Raw genomic sequence first — 19,929 nt, forward strand, 5'->3', positions numbered from 1 at the left:
ACTGAATCATTAAAGAATGAAAGCCATGGAAATTAACTTGTCAAAAGCTTCACACGTATATAAGTTACTATCTTGTTTACTATGCAGTTGTAAATCAGATCCAGAATTTTTTTTTTTACATCTTGCCCTTACGTGCATACAATTTCATAAGGATCAGATGTTTTAATATTATTTTAAATGGATATCATCATCATTTCACACACTTTACATTGTGCATAGTAAACCTATCAGCTGGGTGGTCAAAAACTGCAGTCTGTGCAAAAGAATCCCCATGGATGGAAGCTTCTTCGTATTTGTTTTCATTTTTTAAACACGCAAAGGCAGATTCCATTTGATCTCTGTGTCTGACAAGAGTTGCCGGCACTAATCCACAAAGATCTCACCAAGCCGCCTTTGCGTGTTGTTTTACTCTCATCTCACGCGGCACTAGCATGGGGAGAACTCTGGGAGGAGCGACTGACCTAGTTTTGTCCAATCGGATCTGGCGAGGGGCAGATACTGACCTACTTTAGACCAATCCCGTAAAGGAGAGGCCGCCGGCAGGTAGCGATCGCGCGTGCCTGAGCCATGTGCGTGCTACGAGGTCTAGTGCTGTCCTTAAGGTACATTTGTGTCGGCCAAACAGACATGCTCACGTTTTTGACTTATTCTAACAAATTAGAGATGAATGAATATGTTGAGGATTAGAAAAAGCAGTCGCAGTTTGAACTTGGATGGGCCAGACGGATGTTATTGCAATTCCGATAACAGTCTTTTGCGTCTATTGATTTTGGTCTTGTGTGTTTACACATATTCGCAAGCACGTTCTCATAGACAACGTTGCCACTGTATACGCATCACTGCAGCCCAGCAGATCTTGCAAGGCAACTTTAGCGCATATAGAGATAAATGACATGACGCTGTCATAGTTACAAATATGATTCTTAAATACACATTTATTATGAATAGTGTCATCAATTCAAAGTCCGATTTAAAAGTAACTTTGACATTTTTAGTGCGTCTATAAAAACTCAATCGTATGTTTAAGATTGTTCAATGAAAAAGGAAGCAAAGTAATGCATCTCTAGCCACAAAAACAAGATTTTTGTTGAGAATGCTGCATATATATATATATATATATATATATATATATATATATATATATATATATATATATATATATATCAAAGCCACCATAAAAAACAAAGAATACATTTATGAAAACCATCCACTTCATTTTTGACATTGACATGCACATGTATTATATCGAACTTTGTCCTTTGTGCTGTTGTTTGGATGCATATTCTCCCGTTCAAATTAGTTCGATCTGTGAAAATGTAACGGCGCAGAAGAGGTTAGTGAAAAATAGGGGTGGTCTGATATTAATATGTGAACAGGGCCACTTTCTACTGGTCAGAGCGGCTCGTTTATTATATCGTGGGCGTTGATCGAGGAGGTGTGTATCATGAATAATGTATAGCCCCGCCCTTCAGTGCCGTTCCCCCGTGAGAGGTGATGTCACGAGCGCTGCCCGTGTACGTTCCAGCTGACTCTTGCTACGATACCAAGCGCTCGCTTTACCGAGTGCCTGAAGAAAGAGAGGGAAAAAGAGAAAGAAAGATAGAGGTTGCGGAGGTTAGCTAAAAAATAATAACGAGAGAGGAAACAACAAAGAGGGCAGAGGAATAATAACAGCCATCTCACCGCTCACGTTTAATTGTTTATTATATTCTGAAGAGAGGACCCATTTTTTATTTGCACAGGGAGTTTTTTCCAGCTCCCGAATTCGATTCAGTCTGATATTATAGTTTACTCGCAGTTTCCTGCCGACAGTGGGACTCAGTAGTGTTTCTGCCTCCATGGACGCCCGTCTAATTCAACTCATTCGTTTTTTCGGGGAATATTTCTGTCCTGGACGCGAGGAGCACCAGTTTAATACGATGACATACGTCGACAAATGAGCTGAACTGAACGCCAAACAATCAGCAGAATATTTTTTAAAGGGAGCCATTGCGTTTGAAGAGGATGAAGTACAACTCCTGCATCTTTCTCACTTGAGCGGACCAAACAGAACGTCAGTCCACTTCAGATTCCTAATGGGAACGCATTAGGGCTTTGAATTCGAATTCAAATGCTCATGAACTTTCATACACCTACCCCGGTTCGCTCAACTTCCAAACTCTTGTGTTTTTGTACATTTCTACTTTTGATTGAAACACTTGATTCAGTCAACCAGCTCAACTGTCCAGTGATCTGAAAAGTTATTAACTGGTTAAACCTGGACGAGGTGTTACACTGAGGAATGTCCAGGCCAATTTCTCAGCTATTGCCACCTGACCTTCCCCCAGGGACCAGTCCACAGCTCGGTCCTGCTAACCCTGCAGGTACCACCACCAATGGCCACCTGAATAATTCCATGGCCAGTCTGAAATCTCTTCTACAGCTGCCTATTAAAGGGGACCAGAGAGTGAAAGACTGCTGTGCTGAGATGAAAGGTGACTATCTCTCTCTCTCTCTCTCTCTCTCTCTCTCTCTCTCTCTCTCTCTATCTCACCCACTAATCCACTCTTACAATCTCTTAAATAGTGTCTCTGTTAAAATAATCTGTTATCCACAATATAATTTTAGTTTATAGAGTAGTTAAATCATCAATAGGGATCAGCAATATAACTTTTGGTGCCTCACAAGCTCTAGGCTGATCTACCTCAGTTCTGTGCAACCAGGAAACATCTTCCATTCCTTACTCAGTCAGGCTGTTTCCTCGACTTAATGGCTAAAATGATGACAAATTGTGTGAATCGACGGGTTCACTATAAATTAAAGAAATTAAGTGCCTCTACCCTCTCTTAAAGGGATTTCTGAAGCTTCCATGGCTGCCATTAAAGGGATGCCATCCTAAAATGCATTGAGGTGTTGTCTTAATACGGATGTACACAAAACTGTTTGCTCAGATGCGCGCTCTTGTGGATAATACACGTCAGTTCAGGTTTAGAAAGGTTAAACGTAATCAGGAAGAGGAGGATGAATACTGTGACAGCACTTTTAGTAAAAGTCCAGTGTTGTATTATCAAATTGTATTTGTTCGTTCCTTAATTACGTGTTTGTTTGTTTTTTATAGTTTTTTCCAGTGTATGTCACATCTTCGCTGCTGTGCTTTGTTGAAAACTCCCACTCTCCATCAATATCCTCTTTCTCTTTCCATTTGTTACCATTGTTTCCCTCTTCCAGTTTATTGGTTGCGGCCTCTTGAACATTCCTCCACTTCCCATTTGTCAGGACGCTGTTGTTGTAAAGAAAAACACAGCTTTTTCCCAGCTATCATTATGCAGCGCATATTCCCCAGCTCTGTCTTCAAAAGCCCCTGTGCTGGAGATGACAGCTCAGCTCCCTGCTTCCCTCAGAAGCACTCATGCAGCACTCTCATTTGCCAGCCACATCCACCATCCCACCCACCCAACCCCCCATATCTCTCATCTCTCATCTGAGCGATGGGCAGAGAGAAAGAGACTTCCATCTTGGCCCATGGCATTCCAGCCGTGTGCATGGCATTGTGTGTTTCTAAGCTCATTGCAGCTGTGATACTCCAGCAGTTCAAGGGTCATGTTCTCGTGAAATTTGTTTGTTCATTAAGCACACTGTACGCTTGTATGCATATGCGCCATGTTTATTTGTGTAAATATGTTGAGATGCTCTAATATTACAACTGTTTATTATTTTAATGTTATGGTTGAAAACCATAAAAAATATCATATCACAATTTTTTTTTTTTTTTTTTAAGAAATATCACGATTCACAATTTTATCACGATTCTTTGTCATGTTGGTTCTACTACTTTGTACGTTGTCTGAGCATTAATTTCCCTATCATAAAGACAAAGACTTTTATGGTAACAAAAGAAAAGAAAAAAGAATGGCAGATATTTAGGCCAAAGTGGGCGAAGATAAAAGTCTTTGACATTATTTTATCTTTGTAATTAAAAAATAAGAACAAAGATGGACAAAGCTCTTGCTATCAATTTCAATGTGGACCAGCAACTGTTTAGTTACCAACATTCTTCAAAATATTTTATTTTGTGTTCAACACAAGAAAAAAATATAATACAGGTTTGGGACAGCATGGGACTTTAAGTTAGTTTTAGATGATGGCGAAGATAATGTAATTATCTTAATGTAAAAATAATAGACATGAGCATGCAGAATTAAGTATTCCGTATTATCCAGCAGTGTTGTTGTTAACTTAAGCTAAAACTACTGATAATTGTTTGTGCACAATTAAAATAAATTATTAGTAGTGAATAAAATAAACAAAAAATAATAATAAAAATAAAACTATATATACAAAAAGTAATAAATATTTTGATTAAAACATGGAAATAATGATAAAAGCTGATATACACTAAAATAATAAAATTATTAATTACTATTAAAATAATGTGTAATTTTTGTTAAAGTTTACAAAATTTATACAAGTACATCATTAAGCAATCTTCCAAACAATGTTTTTGTCTTATCTTTCATCACTGCAGAATGCCTATATTTATAAACAGACTATTCTTTCACAAGACACATGCAGTTTTGTTTATTAACCACTAGAGCTCCAAGAGTTGCATAGTGTACCTTTAAAAATCCTGAATCTTATATGCTAATTTATTAATGATAAAATAAAAAAGGTGAACATATTTGATGGATTATTGTTCTTTTTGCCACACTCAGATAAAGACAAACCTCTGGACTCTGATGAGGATTCATTGGGTGGAGTTGGGGGCATGAATGGTGGGAACGGCACCCTGCGTTCCACTAACCAGTCCGCCTTCCTCGGCCCATTGCTATGGGAGCGTACATTGCCGTGTGACGGCGGCCTGTTCCAGCTACAGTACATGGACCTGGAGGAGTTCTTGACGGAGAATGGGATGGGGTGCATGCCGTCGGGAAACACCTGCAGTACGGCCGCTCAGGTCCCTTCCCAGAGCACGCAATCGGCCGTACCCTGCCAGAGTTCCCAGTGCCCACCTTCTTCCTCTCCGCCCTGCTCTTCCTCCGCCTCCTCCATCTCTTCCCTCTCCTCATCGTCTTCATCATCCTCTTTACTGGGTCTGGACGTGCCACAGGGCCCTGGACTGCTGGGAGGTCCAGAGTGTCTGCATGGTAAGAATATTTTTGATTCAATTATTTTGAGGAACCATAATGGCTGGCTAATGGTTTAGCTGTCGCATACTGTGTTTTTAATGAACTGACTTAAATAGTTGTATATCGCAGATTGATTAGTGTGTGTCAGTACGACAACTTTATTTAGGTTCCACCACTGTTTTGGTGTATTTTTGTGTGTGCATTGGTGTGAACATGAGCACGATAGTTTCAGCCACTCTTGTAGACTGCAGTGAGGCATGATGGGATGTCTTAAACTGTTGGCATCTGAAGCCCAGGGTAATGCAGGCTTTGAAGCTTTAAGGGCACAGCTGTGTGTGAGAGTGTGTTTGTAGAGTGGAAATGTTTCTTTACAGCATAATAATCAGAGCAGATAATAACCTCATCTAATATTTAGGGAAGCAACAAATTTAGCTTTATCAAACAAAATGTGTTCCTGTAGCTCAAGTGGCAGAGCATTGTGTTAGCAAGCGCGAGGTTGGGGGTTCGAATCCCAGAAAATACATGTTAGGAAAAATTGTTAGCCTGAATGCAAGTCGCTTTGGCATCAGCTAAATGCATAAATATAAATATATAATATAAATATAAAATAAATCCTACCTAACAATGTAATGGCATTAGTGATTGCACATAGTGCAATTGGACATTGTCAAATTGAAATCAATATAAATTATTGTGCAGCATTCTGCACTGTATACTATTTACAGAAAGATCTATTTGAATTTTCAAAATGCTGCACAGAAAGAGGGAGAGAGAGGATGCTGGGTGCATTTCTATTGCATGTTCTGAAATCTCTCTCTCGCTCCCCCTCCCTCCCGCTCTCTCACACATTGGGGCCATGTGCAGTAGACTTGTCACGTGCTGATGCAGAGAGCAATGGAAAGAGAGACTGAAGGGAAAGAACGGACAGGGGAGGAGAAGGAGGGGCAGAAGGGATAGAAAGAGAAAGCTTAAAAGATATATGCTTTAAAAGATATGTATGCATTTGCCGGGTATTTGTAATTTGTTCATGGTAAAACAAATGTTTGATTGTGTTTGGACATCTGAAACAGATCAAGTCGTGTGTGCTGTGTATTGATATGTGTGGTGCCAATGATAATAATAATAATATATACATATACATGTAGTTATAATTGAATATTTAAAGTGCAATAACTTGTGTGTGTATAGATAGATAGATAGACAGACATAAAACGAGAGAGATAGACTGCATTGTGTTTGCCTTTGTATAGATAGATCGATGATCGAATCAGAGAGAGACAGAGATAAAATTAGGTTTTACTTTGCATATATAAACAAATAGACAGAGAGACAGATGTATAGATAGATAGAATTATGAAACTAGATAGATCATTAGATAGATTGCATTTTGTTTGTATTTGTATAAAACAACAGAACAATATATAGAATCATAGAACGATAAAAAGAATGATAGGATCAGAAAGATGGCAGACAACATTTGCAGCTTTGTTTTTGTATGAAATGAATGATAAATAGAATGTTTAAATGATAGAACGATAAAATGATAGATAATAAAATGATAGGTGATGATAGATAGATAGATAGATAGATAGATAGATAGATAGATAGATAGATAGATAGATAGATAGATAGATAGATAGATAGATAGATAGATAGATAGATAGATAGATAGATGGGCTTGCCTTTGTATGGCAGTGTGAACTGTATGTCATTGTGTGTGTTTGTATAGCTTGTACTATGTGAATTGTGCACACAGCTGTGTCTCTTGTTTATGTCTTCTCCCGCATAGAAAGGAAGAGGCCCAAAGGACAGCTGGTCTTGTACATGCTCATGAGAAAAAAACACTTTTTTTCCCCTTGCTAGATTTCAGATAGACGAGGATTAGTACAGGAACTGAACAAAACGTCGGTTTGCTGGGAGCGTGCTGTACGTAACGATCTTCCTATATCACTTTGTGTTGGTCTTTGTGCGTTGTCTTAATGAATGGAAAACAAACTTTGGCAGGCCTCCTTAGAAGCTCATTATTAAATTACAAAGAATTTGATTATGTTTACATGAGAAAATTGGGCTTTTGAGAGAGGTTTTAAGTCTGAAGCCGGATTGTTCTGTTGTTGAAATAAACAGAATTATCTTATTTCAACATTTTACAGGCGATGTTTAAAGGTGCATACAACAGCAAATGCTACTCGCTTATAATTAGCTCTTAATTATATGTGTTTATCCCAAAACACGTTATATCTGTGTAAGAAGTTCCTCTGGAACAATTTAAAGCAGCGGCTCAGAACCACTAAAGCACAAACCGTCATTCCAGCTAATGTATCATCATTAACGTCAAGTGCTCGCCTTCCAATCGCAGCGTTATCAGCTGCTCTAAAAGCATATTTGACACTAAAAAGAGGAAGAATATACGAGAAGTAAGCTAAGTGCTGGAAAGTGCTGGAAAACCATGCCCAATGAATTTAAACGATCTCCGCCGTGAACAAAATGTGAGCGTTTTCAGGGTTAGCTTTATCGTGTTTCTCTGGATGTTTATAACATGAATTGAAACTGCAGGTTGTCTTGTCGAACTTGCCTGCCAGCTGCTGGAATTGGCAAGTGTCCACGTTGGCTTTTGGCGTAACCTTGTGGCCAAAATAGGCCACTGCATCTAGTCAGGGAACGTACACTTGTATTGTTCATAATCCTCTTTGCTTTTAGCCCAGACGCGTGGTGTTTTCATCTGTCTGATAACATGTGGTCTGCGACATGTGAGAGACAATTTTTTTCCTGACACTTCTTTTATTTTCTCAGCAGGGGCTCAAACTGTACCACCTGACCCTTCTCCGAGCCCCTCCTGCCCACCTCCGCCGGTGGTGCCACCCACCAATGTGGCTGATGTCATGGTGAACTTTGATCCTGACCCTGCTGACCTCGCCCTGTCCAGTGTGCCAGGCCAGGAGGCGTTCGACCCGCGCAGGCATCGCTTCACAGAGGACGAGCTGAAGCCTCAGCCCATGATCAAGAAGGCCCGCAAAATGCTGGTGCCAGATGAGCAGAAGGTACTACAGATCATTTCAGTTTGAGAGATTGTTTCCCGAAATATCTTATCATGCTGCTGGCAAGCATCTCTGAATAATCAATAAAAGTTCAATATTATGAAAACTTCTAAAGGATAATATACTGTTTTAATCAGCATCCTTATAAAAAAAACTCCAACCATATTGTTATTAACATTATATCTTTTTGGTTCTGTGTGTGAATAAGTCGCTGTTATTCTAAATAATACATATTACAATAGATAGATTGAAAGATAGATAGATGATTGTTTTCCAAATTCCAGATAAACTTGATTGCTTATCATGCTGCTATGCCGATATTAACATTCTAGCTGATATTTCAATTGATATAAAGCCAGTAATTATTAATATTATGGTAAATAAAAATGGCCAATGTTAACATTTTATAACATTTGGTGTCAATAAATTAATAATAGAACACACACACATACACACACAAAAACCTCCAAAATCAAGTGTTTTAAATGTGAATTAATAAATGTGAAGTGAAATTATGTGTGAATTTATTGATGTATAGTAAAAAAATAATTTTATGAGGATTACTCTTAACAGTGTAATAATTAAATTAATAATTTTTGTGTACATAAATGAGGAGCATGACAATAAAGCTAATCTAAATGTAAAAATTGGTGGAAATTAGCATGCGCAATTAAATATTGAATATCAACTGATATGATTAAAAAAAATCATATTGTCTAAAAAAAAACCCTATGGTACTCATATATCATCTATCCATAATTATGATCTGACCCTTCTCCCCATTTTTTTTTACCTCCAAAGGATGACAAGTACTGGAGCCGACGCTATAAAAACAACGAAGCAGCAAAGCGTTCTCGCGATGCCCGCCGACTGAAGGAGAACCAGATTTCATTCCGAGCGGCGTTCCTGGAACGGGAGAACGCCGCCCTTCGCCAGGAGGTTGCAGATATGCGGAAAGAGCTGGGCCGCTGTCGCAACATCATCAGCAAATACGAGAGTCGCCACGGAGACTTATGAAGAAAAGAAAGAAAGAACACACAGAAGAGAAAGACACAATTACTGATTTTGAAATAGCGTTTCAAGGGCTGTTCGACTCATCCTGGAATGGCATTTTCTCATAGCGTTTGCTTCAAATAAGCACTACGATACTCTGTTCACTGATTTACATTTCTTTCCGGACGAGCAGGGATAGTTTTTGAATTAGCTGGTGTGGTGCTTGGTTGAAACAAATACTTGAAAATTGTGGTTCAAATTGTGGCCCCAGCGTGAGGGATGTGCACAAGGTCTACCTGGACTATAAGCACAAGCGCAGTTCATAAGCATCGGTTCTTCTCCTACGATACACCGCAAACCTTGACTGAGGATGTGCAATCCAATCTCTCATAAATACTCACGGATCATTTATAATGTCACGTAGCCCTTGTGAACATCCTCTTTCTATAATGGGATGATTTTCTCAGAGAGAGAACTATACAGGAGGTGGTAGAGATGTAATTTTTTTCTATGACAAAAAACACATTGTATATTTTTGAACTTTTAGGGTCAGCTATAATAGAGTAGATGAAGAGGCGGAGGAGGAACGCGGACGGCGGCGAGAGCACAAAAGAGATTTTGACATAGGAAAACTGTATATTTTTATACTTGCAGAAGCAGGCAGGCGATGAGATTTTGGAAATAGTCGTTTTTGTATATTTTATATATGGGTGGGATGTTGTGGGGAGCTGGACCGAAAGTCAGGATCGTTATCTTTAAAAGATATGTTTTCAACATCAGGGGCAGTCAGGCTGGTCAGGAAGAACAAGACTAAAGGGATGAACGTCAATAAGAGTTGTGAAAAGAAACGGATCTGATGAGAAACTAAAAATAGCAAACATGAAAACTGTATAGTTTCTAATTTTTCATCATGGATTTGTTCAAGCACTTGTTTTGGTATCTTTGATTCCTTTTCTTCAAATTCAGTGTGTGTGTTTGTTTTTTTATCCTGAGGTGAGAGAGACACAGAGAAAGAGAGAGAGAGAGAAAGATGGCATTACAAATTTGTCACTGTCTCGGGAGTCACGAAATGTGTACAAGATTTTTCCGTGTATAGATTTTAATGTTAAAGCAAAAATGTCCACATGCACACAGACACTCTTTTGAACACAAACTGGACGTGAGTTTTCATGGCCAGTATGTTTATGTATATGTGTATATGTATATATATATATATATATATATATATATATATATACACATATATATATATATATATATATATATATATATATATATATATATATATATATATATATATATATATATATATATACACAGACAGACTCTTTGAAGACATGAACCACAGAACTGTTAAACGCAGCAATATCCTTTCTCTCTCTTTCTCTGTTCCTCGAGCTTTTGACGTTGTGATTGGTACTGGTTTGGCATTTCTCACCCAGGTCGAGTCGGCAGCAAGTGGGTTGCATGCTGGCGCATGCTTGTGTATTTTTCCACCGCAGGAAAAAACATTTTTCATGTTTATGACCGTCACTTTATATGGTGCTCACCCAGTCTCTTGACCCAGACGCACAGTTATAACCTGTTTGCCTATAACCTTTGCTCTGTTATTATTTCTTATGATTATTGATCATTGTATGAGGGATCGTATATATATATATATATATATATATATATATATATATATATATATATATATATATATAGATAGACCTACATGAGTATATCTATACATTTCCTCAAAATTAACCCCCCCCCCCAAAATGCACCCTAATACTACTGTACCATACAAAGTACAATATTATATTATATATTAAATATGAAACTATTCTCTCACTAGATATGTGTGTGTACATGAGTATATGCTTGAATATGTGATTATAGATGTAATTTGCATAACTTGAATATATAAATGTAGTACCTTTCCGATAAAAAAAGACAGGTCTGATTTCTTATCCGTTTTCTCAGGTGTCTGGGATGACTATAAAAAAGCACGCCACACTGATCAGCGATGCTGTGGCTTTGTTTGCTTGATTGTTGTCCAATCTTTTGAAGCCAGTTAATGGTGGCTGTATAATTCCACAGAAATGAATAGTGCACTATCGACTATTTTTGGAAGAAGATTCTGTTAAAAAAAGAAATGGACAAAAAAATAAAAAAACACAGTGCTGGATATATAACTTTATTACTTTACAGATAGGAATTAAATGTCTTTTCCTTTTGAAGCTTGTTGCTCTATTATTATATGATTGCTTGCATTATCATTGCTGTTGTTATGATTATGATTCTCACGTTTCTTTTCAGCATTTCAACTTACTTTTCAAAGGAAATGTATTGCTCTCTTACCTCCCTTGTAACTGCAAGACCATCTTGAATTACTCAGTCGAGCCTGTTCAATGTTGGACCCATCCACCGAGACTGTGCAAGGCCTCAAGTGCAATGGGGGGGCCATAATCTTGTCCTTGTGTGTATGGATTTGATATAACCTGAAACAAACAACTAATAGATTGACTGTTCCTTTCTCTTGACAGAACTTCTTCTTCTACCACCTTTGACTCGCTACTTTTTGATGCCATGTCAAAGACGTACAGTTTGTTTAAAAGAAGCTTAAAGCAAGTGAAGGTTGAAACCTTAAAGAGCTTAAAAAAACTTTTGACAGTGCTATTTTTCTATGTAACTGTGTGCACATGGGCATTGGTCGCCCGTCGTCACTTTTGCTGTGATGGCGTGTTGCTAAATGATATTGCGGGTATTGTATTCATCATTTTTTTCCCCTTTCCACATGTGGTTTATGAACAGCTCCCTGTTTGTGACTGTTATGAACAATGAATCTCACCACTGTCAAACATCACTTGGTAATGTCTACTGTTCCTGCCTATAGGGATGCTGGGAAATGTGGTCTGGCTTGTTTCCCCCCAAAACACCAATAAATAATTACCCCTGTTCACTGACAATGAATCCCTTGTGCTGTAAATACCAATTTATTTCAGAATTGATGGTTGAAAGCAAAATCGTTTGTAAATAGGCCATTTTGAATGCATGCCTTGGAATCTGATCAGAAGCCGATTTGCTTGTGCGTTTTGTTTACTCGCTGTTATTGTCAGTCTCTAAGCTAATTGAATAAAGGTTAACAGCATCTGTGTCACACACCCCATCAGCCAACTATCCAAACCAGTTGCAGGCATGCAAAAAGGCTAATTTAGCCTGCTTGCATGGCATCAGTTTGGCCTTGCGCACTGAATGCTTGTGTCAATACACGGCTATTATGCTCTTAAGTCTTCTCATAGATGTATCTTAAACTGGAGGTGAAACTTTGAACCTGTTCCAATCCAAAACGCTCCAAAAGGTCACATGAAGTATGACCTTTCTCGTCTTCATCTCTGAGAAGCATTCAAATATAGCATCCATTCTCCCAAGTGGCCTTCAACAGACTGCAGGTGAAAAGCTTGAAATTGTAGAGTGAAATGTTTTTGCTTACTGAAACGTCTCACTGTGACTCTAGTTGCATCTGATTTTAATTAAGGCAGGGATATGTATGAAAAATGATGTCTGTACAAATCAATTTAACAGATGTATTGAAAACGGTCTAGACTTCGAATTGGATCACCGACTCGAGTCAAAGTTTATTACTGCGGCTCTCCTCTGCTGCACTGGAGACTAAACAAAATGTACTTTCTCCAATTGTGAACGTTTCGCATAAGATAGGCAACATTAAACAGTAAATGGAAATAGAACATTACCAGGCGTGGGCAACAATAAATGGGACATTAATATGAAATTTAGTTCTCAGTATAGTGCTTTTTCGCAGTTTTTCTTTACACTGAGGTCAGTATTGTAATTTCATACACATATGTATGCCTTTCAGTGCATGGTAGACTTTTCAGGTGGGAGGTTGGGGGAGGGGATCACTCAGTGCTATTGAGCAGCTAGATTTGAGGAAAAAGCTTTGTTGGATCTTGTGGTTGTAGTGATATGTGGATAAAAATGAGTGTTTTGGTAGGCTAACATTAGGCAACTAAAAATAGTAAACAGAGACCAGCTCATGCTGGTCTGCCAAGGAGGCGTAGTGGTCATCTTACGCTGTATTCGCCAATAGGCTGTAGGCTGTAGTTTTCAGTTTGTTGTGTATGCACCAGCAGCCCTGCTGCTCATCTGCCAGTCTCAGGCCTGAGGCTTTGGAGGGCCCTGACAGTCTGAGGCCCTGGGGCTCAAGGTCCATAAACCATGCCTGGCCGGAAATGCTTCATAACATGCCAAAAGCCTTTATGTTTGATTACAATGATATCCCAGAACAGGCTGGTGCTGACAAGCTTCTGCTTACCTGAAGATTGTAGTGAAGTTCAGGCCGTTTGTGTTGATGTTTTGAATCTTCTTATGGAAAAAAAGATGTTGGTTCTCCATTAATGAGGAGGAATATAAGTTGTATATAAGTTGCTTTATGGTAAGAGTCCACAATCATTGAAAAAGACAGAATATTAAAGAGGTAGCTTGTACAAAAATGAGCATTCATCATTTTGTGGAACATTTGAGAACGTCAAATTTGTAACAACACGAGGATAAATAAATGATGACAGATTTGAGATGATCTATCCCTTTAACTAGCACATTTCTGGGTGAGGTAAAGAAAATCGTTTTTCTTCTTCTTCTAAATCTTTTTAATCGTTTTATTATAATACCATATATTGCAACGAAACTCTGTTCCGGATATATAATTACACGTTGTTATATGATCGGACATTAGTCTTATAACATTTGATACCTATTAAAAACCGGGACCCAATGACGTTCGGTTCTGTTAACAGTTTCCGCCCGTGCACAACTTGAATAGCTACCGATATACAAAATAAAAGACGCGAGCGGCGAGCCCCAGTAAAAAAATCATTTACCAAACAACATTTCACCAGTTTTCAGTCAGCTGTTTGATTCAAATAATGAATCACTCTTGATTCAGTCGTCAAACTCTAGAAACTCTGTTTCTCAAATCAAAAATATGGTACTTTCTGAGACAGAAAGCAAAAAGAGCGCTGGGTGAGTAGCTAATGTTTATTTTTATGAAACAACTTGGAAAAGTCTTCTATCATTTTTTAGTGACATCTTTATTGTACATTAAGTTTCGGACGACTTTACAGCAGGTAAAGACAATTTATATTATACCCATTAGAGCATTAAAAGAGTATCAAAATATGGGGATGCAGCAATAATCGAATTATTAATATACCACTGCAAAACAGTGCTATTCGATTCATAAGAAAGGCTCGTAATGAATCAATTATAAAGAAAGACTCTTATTAGCCAGTTTTTTTCAATGAGTTACTCAAAAAGAATGTGAATCGGACTTCACTGTTAACGCCATGTGTTTGCTGTTTCATACAGTGGCGACTGTTTGAAATACTACCAAAACGTAGTATATTTCAAGTTTATTTTACTTAAGTAGAGTTCAAGAATATTTTTAAGTATACTTTATGTAGCAAGTATGCAAATATCAGTTTACTGATAGTTACAAATTAAATACTTTGTACACTTTGAAGTATAGTCACAGTAAACTACCAGTTTAGTAGTTTTATAGTATAATAATGAAAACACAGATTCTAGGAGAATAGCTCAAATATATTTAGAATGTTTGTAAGTATAAGTCAAGTATACTTAAATGTCATTTTAAGTATATTTCTGAGGAGTAGGGGAGAGCGGGGTCGAAAGTAACGTGGGACGAAAGTAACAAAGCGATTTTCTCCGAGCCTCTTTCTACTTTTGTCCCGCTACAGTCACAAAAAGTATTTATTTTGTTCCAGTGCAAGCTATATTGTGAATTTCTGTGTCTTGCATAATTTCTTACAATTTTTTATGTCATATTATACCAAAAGAATATGTCTGAGTGAGGGTCAGAAAGACAGACAGAGGTCTGGTTTTATCCAGATGTTTTTGAGAGGGTGTTTCTGGACATAGAGGGACATCACTCTCTGGCCAGCTGCTACATCACATTTATATTTAGGTTTTAGCCATATCTTAGCCTTTACACCTCCACCTGTGAATTTGCAGTGTTTCCAGATGGTTTAATGCACATTTTCAATTCATGCATAAAAACAACTGGATGGAAACATAAATAGACCTACTGTTACATTATTTTTAGAGTTTTTTATTATGCTAATGTGATAAAAATTTTTATTGTATTTTTAAATTTACAATAAAAAAATACAGTCAGGTTCTGGACATCTGATGAAATTTAAACTTAAATTTAAAATGAAAATGTAATTTATATTTTTTTTTGCAAAGATAAAGGACAAAATATGTTTGCAGTTACTTATTAACAATGTCACAATCAGGTATACTTAAGAAAAATAAGACTAACAGAAAACAATCTAGCTTATATTGTTGTGTTACTTTTGACCCACCTGTGTGTTACTTTCGTCCCAACCGATGGGGTCGAAAGTAACAATGTTCAACTTATGTTCAAAGTGAAATTATACTGAAGTCTTTCTACATTTCTACAAAATACTACCTGGTATTGATAGACCACACTTCTGAGTTACTGGCCACAGCAGAAATATATCTCGGTATACAACATTATCTTTTAAAATGAAGTTTTTCTGAAAAATGGTACTTTCGCCCCTGCTCTCCCCTACATGAAGCAAATTTCTGAGAAGTACATAAAAACTAAAAGCATACTTTCATATTTTTAGTTTAAAAGAAGTATACTAATAGCACACTTGAATAAACGCATTTTTCGTAAGGGAATGCAAAAGGAAGATGCCTATACATTTATTTGTTATTTCAATGCATGTTTTTTCTCTTTCACCATATTAAATTCAAACTACAAGCTCACAACGCATCCTTTCTTTTGCTGTGGCGCTGCAGAATTCAGTAGCAGTTTAGTAAACACTGTCAGAGTATTTTACCATCTTTTCACATTGGCAAAAGAACATAGGCATTCGAGAACTATTAATGTCATGAAAATCACTGGTTCCACTACTGCTCTGAGGAAGAAACTGGTTCTAAATTACTAACCCTCACTGTAAGTAATGTGCAGGCTTGACAGATAATAGTTTTGACTTGCAGTGAAACATCTAAACAGCTCAAATGGATCCAAAAGGAGACAGATTTTCACACAGAAGGCCAAATCTAAACAGCATGAAGATTTTTATTATGGGCAGATGATTGGGAACATTTATAGGCCTTCGAGGTGTGGAAGTATAATTGATTATATGTATGCTTTTGTATGTACAAGAGACAGGAATGATTAAAAGGTCCTATTCATTAGACATTAAATCAATAGAAACCATATGTAAGACCTTCAAATACCCTTCCTGCAATCTATACAAGTCTCCTTATTCATTTTCACCCTGCCTCCCTCTCTTTCTGTTACTTCATCTCTCTTTCCATCTCACACCTCATCCTGGTTCTCTGCCTCAAATTCCTGTCTCCTTAGCAACTGCTCGGTAACAGTGGGCTGTTAGGACTCCACGGTCATTGCAAGAGTGCTCGGGAAAACAGAGCTAGAGATTGTTGTCTTCAAAGTTGTTTCACAATGTGACCAACCGACCATGTTTGTGTCATAGTGTCTGCTTGAGACCAACTAATTTTCAATATTATAACAGATAATCTCTCAAGCGACATGAAGAAAGCAGATTTAGTCCTTTTATTGGATTTGAGTGTAACCTTCAAGCAGAGCTCAGCTGTCTGCGTGCACTTCAAGCATGTGGTTTCATAATAACTGGCTTTTCAAAACGACTCGTGTACTGAATCATTTGAAATATTTCACTGTATGCGACCTGAAATGATTTTTGTAAATCCAGCTGTCAAATGCTATGTAGCCACCTGACTAATGACTAATGATCTCTGTGTGAATGTCTACGGAACTGGAAGACTTTCTGAGTAGGCTACTTTAGAAAGGAAAATTTCAATGATAAAAGAACAGGAATAAATTATGAATAAACTATTGCTATTGTGTAAATACTATTGCAATAATGTAAAGTGTCTACTTCAATATTTCAAATCACTTTTGTGAAAGTAAAATGTCAAAATATAGCTGGAATAATGTTGCATCATCATTCAGTGAGTGGAACAGATATAAGTATTTAAAAATGAAACATATTCTGACCTGTACTTATTAAAATCTATAAAATAATAAGTGATCATACTAAACTTTTGTTATATTTTAAATATTAAAAACATCTTGCTGACAAATTGGTAAAACTCAGTGTTTTGAAGTACTGTATAGCGGCAAAGATCGATAAAGATTTAAAATAACACTGAATTGTCATCTAATGATTCTTGTTCTAAACATGGCTGATGTTTGGTTATAAAAACTATTGCTACACTGTATGACTTTTTTTTTTTTCTGTAAAAAAAAATGTAAAATGTATGATAGTCATTCTTTTTTGCTCAGAAAGGCCAAAATGAAACATTTAAAATGAAATGATGCATTCTAATTCATGGAAGAAAAGAATCTGTATTAAACTATGGTTTTTATGCCATATTAAACCCCTGAGTCAAATGTAATTTTTACTCAATATCATCTTGCCCTAAAATGATGGCTTGTGGCCAAATTTAGTTGCCGGCCCAGGTCCAGGATCTCAGCAGGAGCGGGTGAGGAGGGGCATGACAATGCCGCAATACTGGCAGCACTTGATGGAGCACGTGTGATGTTTATTATGCCTCGTCACCGCAGTCATAAATCTTGCATTGCATCTCGCTCTTGGGAAAAAGGTATTTTTCTTGCACGCACCAGTTGTCCTTGAGGTCTCGATGACCTCCTGGCTTTGCGCCGCTCAACGTGACCTTCGCATTTCCCATATCCGATGAGAATATCACACTTTATATTGTTCCATGCCCCTTTTCAGCTCTCTTTTTATTTGATTTATTTTTATTTGATTTATTAAAGGCCTCTCAAGAGTCCGACTACTAATGCTACAGAGTCTGTCTTCACTAAAGAAGCTCTGGTCAAACAACAAGGCCTCTTGCTTGCTGCTGAAACAAATTGCATGGCAAACAGGAGAAAAAAACCCCCCTGAAAGATCTGCTTCTTCTAGATTTATTCAGTCAGCGTCTCTAGAGCACCGGCAACAGAAAGCATAAGCACATTCAGCTCAATACTAAAGCCTCTATCCTTCAAATAACCTAAAGAAAAAGGCACACCTGAGATTAATTTTTCAACTCTAAGGTAGCCATGCACGGGTCATGAGTGAGAAAGAGAAACTGTAAGACTCTGTGAACTGTGAATGTGCAAATTATTGATAAAACAATATATCGGCTAGGCAGAGTAATGAGCAGAAATTTTGACATTTTGAAGATGTAAGCACAGATTAACAGAAGCTATTGTTGGCTACTGTCGTATATCAGAATATCATATTAGGCTCACATACTTTTAATTTAGGCCAATGAACAACCACAAAGAAATATACTAAAACCACTTAAATCACCTTAGCAATCAAATAGCAACACCTGGCAACCCCCTAGCCCTAACATGTTTTTCATTAAAGGGGTCATAAAGGGTTGCCAACACTCACGCTTGGACTTCAGCGTGAGTTTGATGCTGAAAGTGTGAGTGTCACGTCAGATGCGTGAGAGTTGGCAACCCTGGTCATATGATGCGATTTCATTTTTTCCTTTCTCTTTGGAGTGTAACAAGCTTTAGGTGCATGAAGAAGATCTGTAAAGTTGCAAAGACTAAAGTCTCAAACCCAAAGAGATATTCTTTATAAGTTAAGTTAAGACTCTGCCTCGCCCTCCTAAAACGACTCATTCAAACACACCCCCACATGATTACGTCACTATGTGGAAATAAGTGTGTAAAGTCACCCAAATGTTGACGCAAAGAAAGAAGGCGTGGTTTCAGTAACATCAGTTTGTGTTGAAGCAGCCATGTCTGGGAGATCCTGTGTGTATCACTTTGTTTGCCCTTCTGAAAGTAGATGCATTTAGGAATCTTTAAGGTTACTTACAACAGAACAGCAATGACCATTTCATGAACCTAGGAGAGGAGGTAATTCTGACTTTGCTACGACAATCTGGTGCTTCTGAATCAGCTACTGGAAGTATGTTTTGTTATTAGTTTAAGTATTTGCTATTGACTGTTCAAATGTGGAGTTCTGATCGCCACATGTGTGTATGTGTGTTTTTATATGTGTGCCCACACACTATGAGAGAGAGAGCGAGAGAGAGAGAGACAGGGTAACACAGTGGAGTCAGCTGTCTTAACTGTCCATGACTTGTGTACTCCAAACACATACAAGCTTCATCAGAAGGAAGGCAATGCAAAGACTTTTTTTTTTCTCCAAAACTTTGCACTTCACAGTGTCTTGTTGTCTTTTGGGCCATCTTTATTGTTTGGTTTCTGCGTAGACCTGCGTGTTCACCTCTCTCGTAAACATCCATGAATCGGTGGGCGAGGCTAAACAGACAGTGATGTAGAAGCAGGCATTGCTCTTCTTCTGCGGAGGTATTGCTTATTCACATTATTAGATCATAGCATAGACCATTCTAAAAGAGACCAAGTATACTTCATTTTTGAATGTGTACACTAGTGTATGCTTACAATCGAACACATAGCCCTTCAAAGTATACTCCATTTGATATTGTGCACTAACGCGAGCAGTCAACACATGCGCTTTTGAAAGCTTCATCCATGTCCACTGTCTGCTCTTTTTTTAAATCCAAAGCCGTCTGTTGTTGTTGCCTTCTCTGCTATTTTGTTGTTGTGTTCGGTCTCTTAAGTTTAATTTTCTAATGTGAAACAATGGCCCAGGACAGTGTTGCCACCTTGTGGAACAAATGATTACTGCAAAATAAATTCAATGCAC

The 19,929-nt window shown here is 37.7% G+C and overlaps 1 protein-coding gene across 2 annotated transcripts; it reads left to right on the top strand.

The window, feature by feature from the left end:
- Positions 1-1,483: 1,483 nt before the first annotated feature.
- LOC127979510 (hepatic leukemia factor) lies at positions 1,484-12,087 on the top strand. Of its 2 annotated transcripts, none has more exons than XM_052585026.1 (4): positions 1,484-2,474; positions 4,692-5,123; positions 7,899-8,143; positions 8,942-12,087. In XM_052585026.1, the coding sequence occupies exons 1-4, from the start codon at positions 2,282-2,284 to the stop codon at positions 9,155-9,157; spliced, it is 1,086 nt and encodes a 361-aa protein (XP_052440986.1). In that variant the 5' UTR covers positions 1,484-2,281; the 3' UTR covers positions 9,158-12,087. The 2 variants fall into 2 exon arrangements, with proteins under 2 accessions (XP_052440986.1, XP_052440985.1); XM_052585025.1 differs by having other exon boundaries at positions 1,488-2,474; positions 7,896-8,143.
- The last annotated feature ends 7,842 nt before the right edge of the window (positions 12,088-19,929 follow it).

This window comes from Carassius gibelio, chromosome B19, assembly GCF_023724105.1.
Source record: "Carassius gibelio isolate Cgi1373 ecotype wild population from Czech Republic chromosome B19, carGib1.2-hapl.c, whole genome shotgun sequence".
In the NCBI taxonomy this organism is placed as follows: Eukaryota; Metazoa; Chordata; class Actinopteri; order Cypriniformes; family Cyprinidae; genus Carassius; species Carassius gibelio.